Consider the following 14,838-nt stretch of genomic DNA (forward strand, 5'->3'; position numbering starts at 1 on the left):
ACTTACAAGTCTTTGTATCATTTGTAAGACTGCTTTGGAAAAAGGTACGACACATATAGCCATTGTAATCACAGCTGGGTAATCTAATCTCCAAGCAGCTTCTTCTTTTATAGTTCTTATAGTTAGTCATTTACACACAACACATACACACATACACATACATATGTATCTGTATGTATATTATAAATATATATACATTTATATATGCACGTATATTTTAATAAATATATGTGTGTGTACACACACACATATAAATAACACATACCCCTCTCTCTCTGTCTCTCATATATATATATATGTATGTATGTATGTATGTATGTATGTATGTATATATCCACAATTAATTGTAGCATTCTGTGGTGGGGAGTAGGGAGGAAGGGGAAAAAAGAACAAAGTGAAAAGTGTACAGCAGAGAAGCAAAGAAAACTTACAAGAAAGCAAAGAGAAGATGGACAGATCTCAACACAATGTGTAGTATTTATTACATACACTTTCTTGAAATGGAAATTTATTGCTGTGTATTTTGAATCCTCTCTCACATTCTTCTGTGCACATGACAATGCTTGTTTTCTTTTATTTTGTCTTATTTTAGTTTTAGTATTTAAATTTGTTTCTTTTTTCTTTAAGTTTAATTTTCAAAAAGTATTACAAATGAATAAAAACAAAGAAACAGTCACACTGCTGTGTTTTAGACATTCTACTTCAAAGGCTTCAAAAACAGTTCACTTAATGTTTGGTGCCCATTTTGTAGCACTAGTTTTGGAGGGGAGTAGAACCTGTCATGTAGGACAACTGAGTTATATTGGGACTTTTCTGATGTATTCAACATATTTCAGCATACATGATACTCCACATATGTTTTTTTTTTCTCAGAACCCAAATCAGTGAAAGTCTCCTTAAGAAAAATTTGTCCTTAGAGTACAAAAGCTTCATCAAATGGGAACACAGAAGAAATAAAAAGAGTGTCCTCAAAGAATATATAACATGTATAGGGTCAGACCCAAGCACTGTCAGATTAGGAAGGTCCTTACGTGATATGTAACACTGGGCAAAAATTATTACAATTGAGCCTCAGTTTACTCAGCCAAAAATGAGAAGTAATAATTTCTTCCCTCTCTATCTAACAGCAGTATGATCAAGATCAAGATAGACAAGATGACAATACCTTTGAAGGAATTTTGTGGACAGCAAAAGATTAAGCAATAGAACAGAATTATTAAGTCATCAATATTTGAGGGACAGGCACCAGAAGATCCCAAATTTCCCAATGTATTACCCCACTCTTGCCCTTCACTGACTGCGTAGTGCTAGAATCATCTCTTTTGGATTCATCTTGTAAATTCCTTTGGCTGAGAACAGTATTACATTAATAGTCATTAGGATAATAGAATAAATTAGTTTAGCATTGCTCTAGCATATAGTAGGGATGTGTTAGAAGCTGTGGGCCTGAACAAGGCTTTGAGTAAAGGGTGAAAGAGAGATGATTTGGAGAGGGTAGCACAAAGTGGGGTGTGGCATTGAGGACTGAGGGCATTCTGGGACACTCCATGGAGAATCCTTAAAAGGAAAGTAAAGGACACCAAAAACATGTATTGCTTAATTACAGCACCAATTTCCTAAGGATACCTTTCCTGTTTAATCCACCCTTTTGCCCTCCTCAAGGTCAGTCCCATCAAAGGAACACAAATTTAAATTCTTCACCATTTTACCTTAATCAAGGATAGCCACAGCGAGGAACACTCAGAGCAAACAGTCTATCTTGAAACTATCCTAAAGAGGCCAGCAAGAAGTCCTCTCCAGAGTTATAATGCAATGCCCCAGTCGGAACCATCCTATACTGAATTATACATGGGTGCTGACAAGGAGGTAAAGTTTGTCTTCAAGAACCATCTTCCTTTTACTCCTTTCCCCCATATACATTTCTTTGTCACCTTCCTTCCTTTTGAAGGTGATGCCCAGTGGCTCTCTACCACCCCACGGATTGTCATTAAGCTTCTCACCCAAGTCTTCCGTCCTAGACAAAATATCAGTTAAGATTATGTTCTCCCCAATTTAGATTATACATTTCTCTCTTCTCATCCAGCAAATTTTGCATGACTGGCAAGATTTTGTTAACAGGAACGGATTAATTCGAACAAATACGTAAATGACTGGTATTATTTCTTTCAGATATCATTTGTTTTAGCTGTAGAGGCCTACCCTCATGCAATAGGTACCTTCTGTTCTGGTCAGACATTGTGAGGGTCCTTCCACTGCATCTGGGGCCACTTCCAGAGGTCCTGACCTTTGGCTTGCCCAGGACCCTGATGATTCTGAAGCAGAGAGTCGGGCTGACGACTTTTCATGACTCTTTCTCCTTAAATACAATGCATTTGCAAGTCAAGACATCACCTTCCTAATGTCACTGGTCTTATTGGAGAATGAAGCATGAACAATCAATACCTATACCCAATTGTACGGATTCATAAAATAATTTAATAGATACGATTCATGTATGATATTGTATATGAGAAGCTAGGCGGCACAGTATATATGTAAATATGGATACAGTATATTTATTTATATATATGCACTATGTGTGAATAAACACAAGTTACTGCAACAGTTACAATGTAAATACTGTGTTTTCATCATCTTCTTAGATAGCAAGCCCACCTTCTTGACTCCAAGCTAGCCAGGTCACAGTCCACCAGGGGCAGGTCCTAGGAGACCTTGCTAAACAGTGAGAAAGAGACTACAGTGGAACCTCTTTGAAGACATTGCTGTCAACTCCACCTGGACCTTGAGGTGTCCTCCCCATTTACATATATATTGTCTCCTCACAGAACCAGCTGCATCACCAGAAGATCTATTTCAACCTTCTGCTACCTCTGGCATTGCAGACCACTTTTCAAGCCAATCTGATTCAGGAAAGTCTGCTGCTAAACAAAGGAAAGGCCTATATGACACTGTGATATCAACAATCAGGCATCCATTTTCTCACACATCTAAGAAAAACAGTCTAGTGGTGAGTCAGGTACTCTGATAGTTTTTCTACCTGCTTTCCACACCCTTACAAGATATAACATTGTGCAACAGTTGTCTGCAAACTTGCTTGGGCTTTTAGCCCATGTTATCATTGAAAAAGAAAACAATTCTGTTGGATGTCCATCTCCCCACAACTAATGAGGCTGTGTGTTACACAACTACTTTTCTTCACACTTACTAGTAAAAGTCACTAGAATTAAGATTCTTTGAATCCTTGCCCCAATGTAATCCTTGGCTTCATTGCTACCAACTCTGAAGTGATGAGTTAATTAATTGTGCCCTTACTTAGGGAATGGCCTGGGTCACAGGACCCCCACCCTCCTCCCTGAAACTGACCAGGGCTCAGGACTGATTCACCAGCCCCTGAGCTTTGGGTGGGCTGCCTGCCCAGATGTCAGGGATCATTGTTGGGGTTGTCTTTGGACAACTCCTCCTCATCTGTCCTTTTGTTTGGCGTTCAGAGGTGACCAGTGCACTGTTCCTGAGCTTTTTTTGGGTTCTTCTTGACAGAGATACTGGGTGGAGAGTAGTTTGCCATGCCCTTCTACATCTTACACATGAGGAAACTGAGGCAAACAGTTGTATCTGAGGCTGGATTTCAACTCAGGGAGATGAGTCTTCATGAGCCCAGGCCCAGCTCTGTCCACTGAGCAATCTAGCCTGGCTGCCCCTTGTTCTTCCTATTCTGACATCGAACCTGGGGGTGGGGACAGCCCACTACCACCTTGTCACTCGAGGTGGCTTGGTGAGTATTACATTTCTGCACAAAGGACATTGGAGGGCTTCGGGGGGGGGTTCCAGTGTGAATCTTTGTAGAACTGTTTGTAGATTGTTTCTTGTGAAGTGATGGGCAAAATTAATTTTTTTTCAGGCTTAATTCGAGTGGGGAAAATGAATACTTTTGGATATATTATTATTATAAAAAAATCAGGTGTTGATGGTTTCTGGTATCCACTAAAAAACTACTTGTTATTTTGGAACGTGGGAGCTAAAAATCCGTGTTCTTACTTTGGTGACTAAGGACATGTCAGCAAAACAGGAATGTTGCTGAGGGGCCAGCACTTAGCTTTGCCCCTTCTTTGAAATCTCCTTTTTTATTTCTGCTTTGTTCTTTTTTACTTTATTCTCTGTCCCCTACCCCCATGGTTGATCCTCTCTCACATTGTAAAGTTTTGACTTTAAAAATCTTGACAAAACTGTATACTTTTTTTAAACTGGGAAATTAAGCCGAAACTTTATCTGCTTTGTTGGAAATGTGTCAAACATACACTGGTGTTGGCAAAGACTGAAACATTTGATGCTTTTTCTAAGCCTTACTATAATATCCCTAAAGGAAATTAAAAGTGTTTGCATGTGTTCATTAAAATCATGTCCTAATCTTGAATATGTGCAACTGCCCAGCTTTAACTAAGCAACCCTGCCCTTTATTCAATTGAATTCAAGGCCCAGAGAACTCTTGTCTGGTGACAGGAGACCAGAGCACCTGCTTGTCAGAATCCTTCTGCCATGTGGGAGAGAGGAAGCCCTTCACTGTTTTTAGTGGAATTTAGTTGGATCAAAATTAGGTCCACTTTCAACTAAGGTGATACAATTCTGCATGCAGCCCCCCCTGGCTTTGGAAAAGACAGCCTAGGGCACCCACGAAGCAATAGGAGTGTGCTTTCTAGTTGGCTGTGGATTTAAAATCAAGAGTAATCATTTTTTTGCTAACTCATCCTTTATTCACATAATACCACCATGGTTGCTTTTGCTTTTAAGATCGATCAAACTAAGATAATTTCCTGATGTAAGGGAGAAATTTTGCTGCTCAGGAAAGTACTTTGTTTGCCACGTGACGACTGGTGGTGGCAATAGCAAACTGTGACTTTTTTAAACTCCTTACAAAAGCATATATTTGGTCCATTGACAGAACTTTGATGATAGCTAACATTTTTATATTACCTATTAGAAATCAGGCACCGTGCAAGATATCTTGCTTGACAGATGTATCATTTATGCCCATTTTATAATTGAGGAAATTCGGAGGCAGAGACAGAAGGGTTAAAGTGACTTAGTGTTTTGAGTCTCTATTAAACTTGAAGGGTCTTCTTGGCTAACACTTAGAGAACCCTAATTCCTAAATCACATTGATGAGATAATTTTGAAAGTATTAGAGAAAGAATTTGAACCAATGTCTTTCTTTGACACTGATAGTGATGACAGTAACTTTCTAGTAATCCCTTTGGATACTTTGTAGCCAATTTTATAACATTATAACACATTAGCTTAGATACACACATACCCCTCTGCCAAGTTTGATTAAAGAAAGGGAAGAAACTGGGTTCCCTAAATAAAGGCACTCTGTGGCCTCAACTTTTCCTAGGTAACTCTGGGGGGAGGACACCCCTTTAGTAGGGTTTACTGAGTGTGCCAATATAGTAGGTTTTTTTTTTGGTGTCGTGTACTAAGTCCCTTGTTTGCCTTAGATATCAGCAGTTTCTTAGCCAACATTTTTACAGCTTTTAAAAAAACAACAAAAACTCTAATCCTGCTTAACTGACGAGTCCATTCTCAAGATCAACAGGGAGTGAGTGTTAAGGAGGCAGAATTCTAATTTCCTGGAATGAAAATGAAGATTGTTTCTCCCAAATTTTAACTGCTTCTGCTTTGAAAGCTGGCTTTGGGGTGCCCAATAACATCCAGCACAGAACCTGGCACATAGTAGGCAACAGGCATTTAATAAATAAATGTTGATCATTTACATACTACTCCCATAAAAGAATGAACAGCTTTTTCATTTTTTTTCTTTTTAGGCAATTGGGGTTAAGTGACTTGCCCAGGGGCACACAGCTAGTATGTGTCAAGTGTTTGGTCTGAGGCCAGATTTGAACTCAGGTTCTCCTGACTTCAGGGCTGGTGCTCCATCCACTGTGCCACCTGGCTGCCCCAGCTTTTTCATTTGGAAAAGATATTTTCATTCTGCCATTTAGTGGGAAGCAGTATCAATAGTAATGTCAAAACTTGTGTCAAAATTAGCTTTTTGTCCCTGAAATTCTTGTAAGTAAAACATTCTTGCAAATTTGAATTAAGGGATACTGAATGCCATATCAAGCTTCAGCTTCCAGGAGTACCCAAACAGCAGTGCAAGATTGAATTTAATCTACAACTTAAGGAGGCAAGTATGGTTTGACCTGAGTTTCATTTTGCTTCTTATATATATTTCAGTTTTATTTACTAAAATTGTCTCATTTTTAGGCCATACTGACTAATTTAAATTCTCAATTCCAAGTCAGTGAAATGGATCTACGTTTTGTCATCCCACAAAGCTTCAACACAGAGATTTAATTACCATAATTCACTGTTTGTTTCACTAGGTGAAATTGGCAAGATCTTTCTTTCTCCCTCTCCCTATGTATTCATATCTTTCTGTTGTATTCAGTGTGTAGAGTTAAAGTACATTAAACAAACATGTATACACACACACACACACACACACTTTTTTTAAAGATGTTACTGAGAATAATGAATCATGTTCAAAAAGGAGGAGAGTTTCTTTTGGAGCCCCTCTGAGACCCGAATTATTTGATCAAATTTACCTCCCAATACACCTCTTGCAAAAGGAGAAAGCCCAGAGACGAGCAAAACAGCATCCACAACCTGGGTCCCGAGAAACTCAATGATGAAGGCACAATATTTTAGAGAAGCATTTAATCTGTCTGTAGTTTAAATTATGCATTTCTCTATGATCCATACCCTAACTGCATTTTTAAGAACTAGTGGTATATATTATCCTATCTTCAGAAATGATTTGCTATTGAATATCTTTTTAAATGGAGGGTGCAGTTATTTGTTGTTATGTTGGCTTCTCATACACTAGTGACTCAAGGTACTCCAGCCTGTAAGGGGAGCATCAGGTCTTCATACAGAAGATGCTTGAACATGCTTGAGTGCCCTGAGTTTCTCTAGGTCTGCTATGGTTATTGCAGTGTTTTAAAAAAAGCTGAGACATAAAATCTCATTTAACATTTGCCATCATACATAGGATGTGATGCACAAAATAAGCAAAACCTTTTTTTTGCCCATTATACACTCTCACTTGATCAGACCCTAAACTTGCAAGACCTCAGAGCATCAAAGGGAGGTGACGTGTACATTGTAGGGCCCTCAGACTCTAAACATGTTCAGCTTCTGCTTTGTGCTGCTGCTATTAGTTTTATACTTAGGGGGGCAAGTAAGATAGTCCCTATTTCCTAGGGTCATTGGGAAAAGAGAAAGTTCTTTGCTACCCTGACAAGTGCTCCTAGGTAAATAAATGAATCCTTTGCCAAGCAACACTCCCAAAGGGCATGCCCCTGTAGTTATGGTTGCTGCCACTGGGTGCTGGTAGACAGTGAACCTGCAGCACTGAGCTCTAGTAGTGATGGAAAACTCCCTTCATGCTTTTCAAGCTGATGGCAGGGGTCCCATCTACAGCAAACCAGTGAACTTGCCAGCATTCCTAACAAGTGGCCAGACAGGCTTTGTTTGAGGACCTCGTCTACCTCCAGTTGCCTTGGAGAAGCAATCCTTTCCAACTCTGGGGTAGCATAGCTCTCATTGCTAGGAAGGCAAGGCCTAAACTAATGTGCTCAGGGCCAATGGTGGCTGGCATCGTTGTTTTAAAGAGACATATGTGTTGCTATATCCGTCTGACTGCTACCTGGCAGCAGGGGGAGACTTTTGTCCCCAAAAGTCATTGAGCCTCGAGGGGTGCCTTTGCAGAGACAGTCTCTGTAGGATTAGCGCTCAAAGGGTTGTTGTCAGACTCAAATGAAATGTCTGTCACAGGCTTTTGATGCACCTTGGCCATATTCAGTTCTTTATTAGGGAACCATAGCACATCTTGTCATTATAAACTGTATAAAAATGTCCATGCAGCAGACGCATTCTAAACCACCAGAAAAAGAGGCTTCCCACAGTCTAGTGAAGGGATACCGTGTACAAAAGACCCACCCCAACAGTTACCAGCCATTCCTAATCTTAAAAAGAAGTCTGCACCTAGCAGGGATAATAGTGCCTTCTCAAAATTACTGCACAAGAGAACAACATCTATTCCCAAAATCCAGACCATCCAGCCCCACAAGACCCTGAGCACACCATCGGTCTGGAGGAGATCCTCCTCTGCAACAAAGAAGCCAGGCGTTTGATACGCTACAGATGAGTCACGCCAAGAGCGGAGCACCAAAAGACAATCTCATGGGTATTTGAGCAGGGAATCATTTTCCGATGGTTTTTACAGGCAGGGGGCAGGCAGTCCCCTGGCTTCAAAGAGCTTAAGACATCAGTCTACCAACACAGGGAATGGACGTAGGAGGAACAGTAAGAGACAGTATATGGCTGGATCTGACGGTGCAGAGCTCTGTGCGGGGTCGAGGTAAAAGATGTAAATAAAACAAGGCTAGAAAAGTTAGTAATCTCATGGGAGTGATAGAAAGCTGCTTTTGGAGTTTGTCAATAACAGGAAGGAGTTGAGACATGATGGGTAAGACTTGTGTGCTGGGGTTAGCAAAAATCACTTTGGCAACTACTGTAGGAAAGAGAAAAGGAGGGAAAACAGGAATTCGGCACTTGTTACAAATCAGTTTGCAGTGAGAGTGGTGGGGCAGCTTTTAGATAGAGTACCTGGTGGTATTTGTGAGTCAAGAGAAAAGAGGAGTTGACGTGATAGATGTGGAAAGAAGAGATAAATGGCAACATTTGGCTGGATGTATCCAGCAAGAAAGTGGGGGAGAATGCCTTGAAGTTAGTTGGGTGACTAGAAATAGACAAGATATCAGTGTTTAGGGAGGTTTGGTTTTTTCTTTGTTAATTGTTTTATCCAAAAATGTTCATTTATCTTCTGTTTGAATGAATTTTATTTGTATTAATTGTTGGTTACTTTTCTTAACAGTTGTACTCTCTTGGGCAGATGTGGTGAGATTAGGTACCAAAAAAACCACAAGCACACGTTGTTATAAAACATGGTCTTGAGAGAAGGATAACAAAAAAGCAGAGGAGATTAACCCCAAGGTCAAGGTACATTACAGAAATGTGGAGATCATTTTTATATGTGTATGTGCATGTTACACATATACATAATACATGTGTCTATATACATATATCATCATGTGTATTACACATTTACATCTGTGTACTTATGAATGTCATCTCAGCAAACATTAAGAAATACTAAATTTATTTTTGGAAATATTTCTTTTTCCTTTACAGAAGAAGCCTGCAAACCACTCACAGAATCACTTTAGCAAACTCTCCCCGCACCCTAGTGATTGGGAGAGCTCATATTGAAAAAGTGACTGTGCCTGTGTGGCCCTGTAGGATGCTGAACAACTTTGTTTTCAACCCTAAGATGGATATGAATGAGGATTTCGCAGGTGAAAGAGTGTGCACAGAAGGCCATGAGAATGCCACGTAGGCAGGCAGATTGAAACTGCCTGCCAAAATGTGTTTCTAGAAGCACAATTTTAAAAGAGCTGATAGAAGTGCTCCCCAACTCCTGCAGAAGGGGGAGTGCACATTCTTTGGAGGTCCTGGCCAATTCTTGTGGTCGGATCTGGTGGGATAGCCTATCTTTTCAGCTGCAAACAAACCAGCCCCATGATAACTCTGAGTTAGCATAGTTACGCCTCTGGGCAGGGCTAGGCTGTATCTTGCGGTATGTGGTCGGGAAGAATAAAGGTGGTTGTGAAGCAACAAGAGAAGCAGACAGACTGGCCTAAATGCCAGTCAAGAACTGAAAGCCAGTGCAAGGAAGCAGGAAAGGAGAGTTGAGTTTGCAGCCTAGGTTGGGGGCCTTGGACTTTGAAAAGAAATCATTATGCCTAATGAGCAGAGGGAGTCTGTTGCATTGTTTGAAGTAGGAATGAGAGTCAAGAGTTTGCATCTAGATTGATTGCATGCCCGGGATTTTGAGAAGAGATCTCTTTATGAATAGAATGGAAGGGGACTCTGTCCCATTGTTTTCTTGTTGGAAGAGGGTGGAATATGACTTTTTTACTTTTAAAAAATACATATCTGTAATATATACAGTATAACTGTATATGTGATATTCTATGTGTTTATTACATACATTAATGTTACCTATTTTCTTCATTAATAGGATTAGCAGACATGTTGGAAACCACTATCAAACAGAAAACTGCAAACGTGTCTCCTGAGATTGGCACAAATTTACACAAGTGCTCTTCAGGAGACGAAGACCCTTTAGAACGTAGATCAGATAATGACTGTAGAGGTTGGTTTTCCTTTTTTCTTCTATGAAACTTTGGAATGGCAAGTTATGATTCGCCCTTGCCATGCCAGTAGAGGTTTCATGAGTTGCTATAGCTAACCTTCAACCCAAAGGGCTGGGCCCTCACCGAATCACAATGACATGACCCATCCATGTAGAATTTTTATTTTATGATGAAAAAGGAGAGCTAACACCTAAACGTTCTTGTGTTATGACAATTTAAACATTTCTTATAAGGTATACTTAGCATCCATACAAAGAATCTTTGACTCTTCAATCACACCCCAGTCTAATTGCAAGTCTTACCAGTTCTCTCTCCAAGGAGAAAGGGATTTATCCCTTTTTTCCCACTACTGTGGCCAGCACTTCTAGGCCCTAATTGCTTCTAGCCCTTAACTGTTAAAATAGCTTCCTAATTGGCCTCCTCTCCACAATCCTTCCCTTCACACAGATCTAACCCATAGTAATTAGTATGCCTCTTGGGCATCTTTAGTTGGCTTCCTCTTCCTTTAGGATTAAACACAAACTCCCAAAACCCACTTTATTTCATATTGCTCTCCTTCATGTACTCTGTATTCCAACCAAACTAGCCATAACTTAAAGTTATGGATGTCTATATATTATATTTACATGTAATGCAACATATATATCCATATTTTTAACATGGATGGGCATAGATTTACATCATCTTACTAAATATTATCATTGGCCAGGAAAACGCAAGACTACAAAACAATAATTTGGGTAGACCTTTCATTCCTAAAGAAGAATTAGTCCCTAGACTAGTGAGCAGAGGCATAGTCTTTGTTTCATAATTATCTTTATTCTGTCATTTATTACAGCACAGAGATTGATGCCTACTATTCCTAACACAACAGAACAGCTATATGGCCAGAGCATTATATGCTGCCGTGCCCCGAATGAAATCGTTAAAACCCTAAAGAAGATCTCTGAAATTAGATGTGGTGAAATAACAAACATTCCACTTCGAGAAGTCGATGTAGACCCCAAAATATTAACACCCAATATTTCACCTTTGAAAAAAACCTGTACATCAAAGGAAAATGTATCAATGTCACATCTCAGCAGAATTAAAAAAACACCAGCACTAGATCAAAAAGTCACATACGTGGAAGAAACATTTGAAACTGGATATGTAAAGAAGGCCACATCAAAAATATCTAGGAAATGTGTAAGTATGGCAGAACATCGTCCAGTAATAACATCAGCTACACCTGTAACATCAAATGCGCAGGCCAACACTTTTAACGTCAAAGGAACTACCTCTTTAAAAATAAAATCAAATAAAGAGCCATCTGTCACTGATCAGCCAAGAATTTCCTCACCAAATGAAGAGCACTCTCGGACGGGAGCCAACAAAATAAGTCTAAAGCCAGGTGGTGTGTCTGTAGATGTGCAGGCTGCCCCAGGAACTGTAACACCAAATTACATCAATGAACCAGGAGGCATGAAGAAAGTCATAAGAACCCCAGAGGGAAAAACAAAAACAGAAGACCTAACTGGCCTCAGAGTGCCTATGGCAACTCCAACATCAATGGCGGCAGAACTGAAAGTAGACAAAGAAAACAAAGTGGCAGAGTCTGCTGTGGATGATGCAAATTCTGTTCAGGAAAATCTTGGGACAACCCCAAAGGAAACTGAAATCCAAAAGAAGCTGATGAGGACAGCAGAGCAGCAAACTGAGGCAGAGGATCTCCCCAAGCAGCTCATGAAGACTCCTAAACTAAAATGTGGCTCCGTGGAGCATCTGACAACAGTGGTCAAGAGACCGATGAGAACTCCTAAGGACAAATTGGAAGTAGGGGAGGAGGAGGTGGGTGGCAATGAAAGATCAATGATGAGTTCGCCTAAGGAAAAAAGCAACCAAAATATGAACATTAGGCCACCTCTTAGGCAGAAAGGGCCATCTGAAGATCTGGTAGGCCTCAAATATAACAGAAATCAACCTGCGCATATTCAAAAGAAAAACACAGAAGAGCAGGCATGCCTCAAAGAGCTTAGGATGACTATTCCAAAGCAAATCCAAAACTGAAGCATAAACAAGTCCCTCCTAATAAAACAAGTACAGAAATATGGATCAGTAGAAGATCTGACCACCACCAGGAGACTGATAAGAATGCCTGAGGAAAAGTGAGAACATTTAATAGAAGATGGAAAGTTGTCAAGAAGTCTGGTAAAACATCACAGAAAAAATGTGATCCAGAATACTCAATGAATGAAAGACCCAAAATACAACTAATACAAAACACACCAAGCAGCCTAGGGAAACTTAGAAGAGAACCCAAAAAAGAAGAAGACCTTCGAGGTCATAGGAATATGACAGTTCATAAGGAAAAGGCAAAACCAGGAGAAAACTTAAAAGGGTTTTAGGAGAGTTTTGAAAATGTCAAAAGTAAAACCAGAAGATCTAAAGAGATTCAAACTGATGGAGAGGGCTAGACCTAAAACTGATCTGATGAAAGAACAAAAGTTAGTGGTTCTGTTGGTGAAATAACATCTCACACACAACGAAATGAAAAGAAGCCACCAAAGGTCTTAAAAGAACTAAAATTGAAAAAAAGAATGGAGAATACAGGAATGATGGTGTTTTGTTCCAGGAATACAAAGGAAATATTTCCTAGTCAATCATATAAGATATTCCTAAATAGTGAAAAGGAACCTTTTAAGAATTTTCCAGGGATATTAAAGGGTCACAAGGCAGTACTGCACCCTAGAAACAGAAATAAACCTGTGCAGGAAGTGAATTTGAATTGGAGTAAAATCAATGAGTTACACGCAGAAAATGAACAAAAAAGTATCAAAAATTTGCAGGGAAGACCACTGTGACTGAAGATGGACTGGCTTCAAGAAAGAGAAGCAAGTAAAGTTTCAAAAAGAACATATGCATACAGAGGAAGGAATAGATACCACCTAAGAGTTTCACAGTTCGTGAAAAGATGGAATCTTTAACATCTAGCACAACATAATTAAGTCTGCTAAGAAATCGCAAGAACTCAATTTAGGTTGACCAACTGAACTATGTAAGACAGAGAAAGAGGGGAAGAAACTTAAAGATGCAAGTCCCAATATAGGGATGATGACTTCAAAAACTAGAGGCAAAAACTAGAGGAAAAAAAGAAACTGCAGAAGAGCTTCCCAGAGAAATTTTTGTCATCAAGATCACATAAAAAGGAAGAGAGTATATGTATGGAGTGTCTAGGGAAGAGTCTCCTGGAGAAGAAAGCCAAGGAGAGTCCGTGTCATAGGTCTTCACCATCTAGAAGTAGGGGCATTAGATTACTCCATGCTGCCAGGGTGGCACCCGAAACAAGCTAAAAGAGCCAAAGAAGCCTGTGAAAGTCCATTAAATTGGATTGAAGTCTAGTGGTAAAAATAAAAAGATACAGGACTGAAAGGATCTAATCCTGTATCAACATCCAGGAACATAAATAACAATGACAAATGCACAGTTATTTGCCTGGATATCTTTAAAAATTCGTTGGTACCTGAAGGAATTTTATGTTTAACTAGAAACAGAAACAAACAACCTCAAGAAATTCATCAGATACCTAGTCTAAAAAAGATTGTTGAAAAGCAGCTTCCAAGCCTGGAAAATAAAGCCCAGGATAGAGTGCAAGAATCCTTTAGAATTGGAAGCCAAAATGAAACTGACAAAGAGCTCTATAGTACTCCTTTGCTGAGGGCCATGGAGATAGCTTGTGCTGAGAACAAAAATAGAGGTATGACTGAAGACCTGTTACATTTAAGGTCTACCTTGAGAAGCAGACACACTACAGAATGGATAGGATTTAATCCATTGTCAAAGGATATCTTACCTTAGGGTAAGATTGGAAAAGCAACTGTCTCCTGATTTTTCCTGACAAAGAGAAAGCAGATCTGTAAAGATCTGCTAATCTTAGCAAAGATGACCCCTCCACCACAGCAGGAGAATCAACCCCAGAAAAAGTCTCAAATTGGAAGAAAACTTTTTACAATACTCTTTTGAGAAAGAGAATAAAATCAGAGACACCTAGTAGCAAACTGTCAGAGCCAATTGATGTTGAAAAGTATAGCCCAGAGAGATGTCTTCTAAAATCTGTCCCACGGGTCAGTGACAATCTAAAAGAAACCCAGTCAGAGCCTTCTTTGTTTACAGAAACCAGCAGCAGTGCTGTGTTAGAAGATAACAAAAACCAGACTCAAGAAAAAGTCGCTGAGGAACCCATAAAATTAAGTAATGACCAGGAGTTTTCAAACTCATGGAAAACAGAAAAACACAACTTAAGCAGACCAGACCACCTCCCATGGCCAAAGTAAGAGTAAAATCAGTATTTGAATTTATCATATGTAAAAGATTCAATTTCTGAAGTACAATTAGAGAAGGATAAACAAGCTTGCTGAACAAGATTGTGTATCTATTCAGTTGTGAGGTTAAAGTTAGGAACCTCTTTTGCTTAAGGCAGTTTTGGTGAGAGAGCCTCCTCCCCAATGTAACCACCTCAGAGGTCTTTGCCACCCCTTTTGTACTGGCCACTCCTTTATGGGAAAATTTTTCTATCTCAACA

General features: G+C 39.6%; 1 protein-coding gene and 1 pseudogene across 1 annotated transcript; both read left to right on the forward strand.

The window, feature by feature from the left end:
- Window positions 1-8,346: 8,346 nt before the first annotated feature.
- On the forward strand, window positions 8,347-12,359 carry LOC110204615 (uncharacterized). The gene is made up of 3 exons (XM_078156827.1): window positions 8,347-8,419; window positions 10,142-10,276; window positions 11,116-12,359. The coding sequence occupies exons 1-3, from the start codon at window positions 8,347-8,349 to the stop codon at window positions 12,324-12,326; spliced, it is 1,419 nt and encodes a 472-aa protein (XP_078012953.1). The 3' UTR covers window positions 12,327-12,359.
- A 146-nt stretch (window positions 12,360-12,505) lies between these two features.
- On the forward strand, window positions 12,506-14,270 carry LOC144454108 (uncharacterized; annotated as a pseudogene).
- Window positions 14,271-14,838: the final 568 nt, after the last annotated feature.

This window comes from Phascolarctos cinereus, unplaced genomic scaffold (assembly GCF_003287225.1).
Source record: "Phascolarctos cinereus isolate Bilbo 61053 unplaced genomic scaffold, phaCin_HiC Scaffold_713;HRSCAF=1353, whole genome shotgun sequence".
In the NCBI taxonomy this organism is placed as follows: Eukaryota; Metazoa; Chordata; class Mammalia; order Diprotodontia; family Phascolarctidae; genus Phascolarctos; species Phascolarctos cinereus.

Excerpts from the sequence above, each read along its gene's own strand:
- LOC110204615 (XM_078156827.1), top strand. The coding sequence starts at position 8,347 with ATGGACGTAGGAGGAACAGTAAGAGACAGTATATGGCTGGATCTGACG. Across the intron at positions 8,420-10,141 it reads GAGCTCTGTGCGGGGTCGAG|GATTAGCAGACATGTTGGAA; the intron begins GTAAAAGATGTA and ends CTTCATTAATAG. Across the intron at positions 10,277-11,115 it reads ATCAGATAATGACTGTAGAG|CACAGAGATTGATGCCTACT; the intron begins GTTGGTTTTCCT and ends CATTTATTACAG.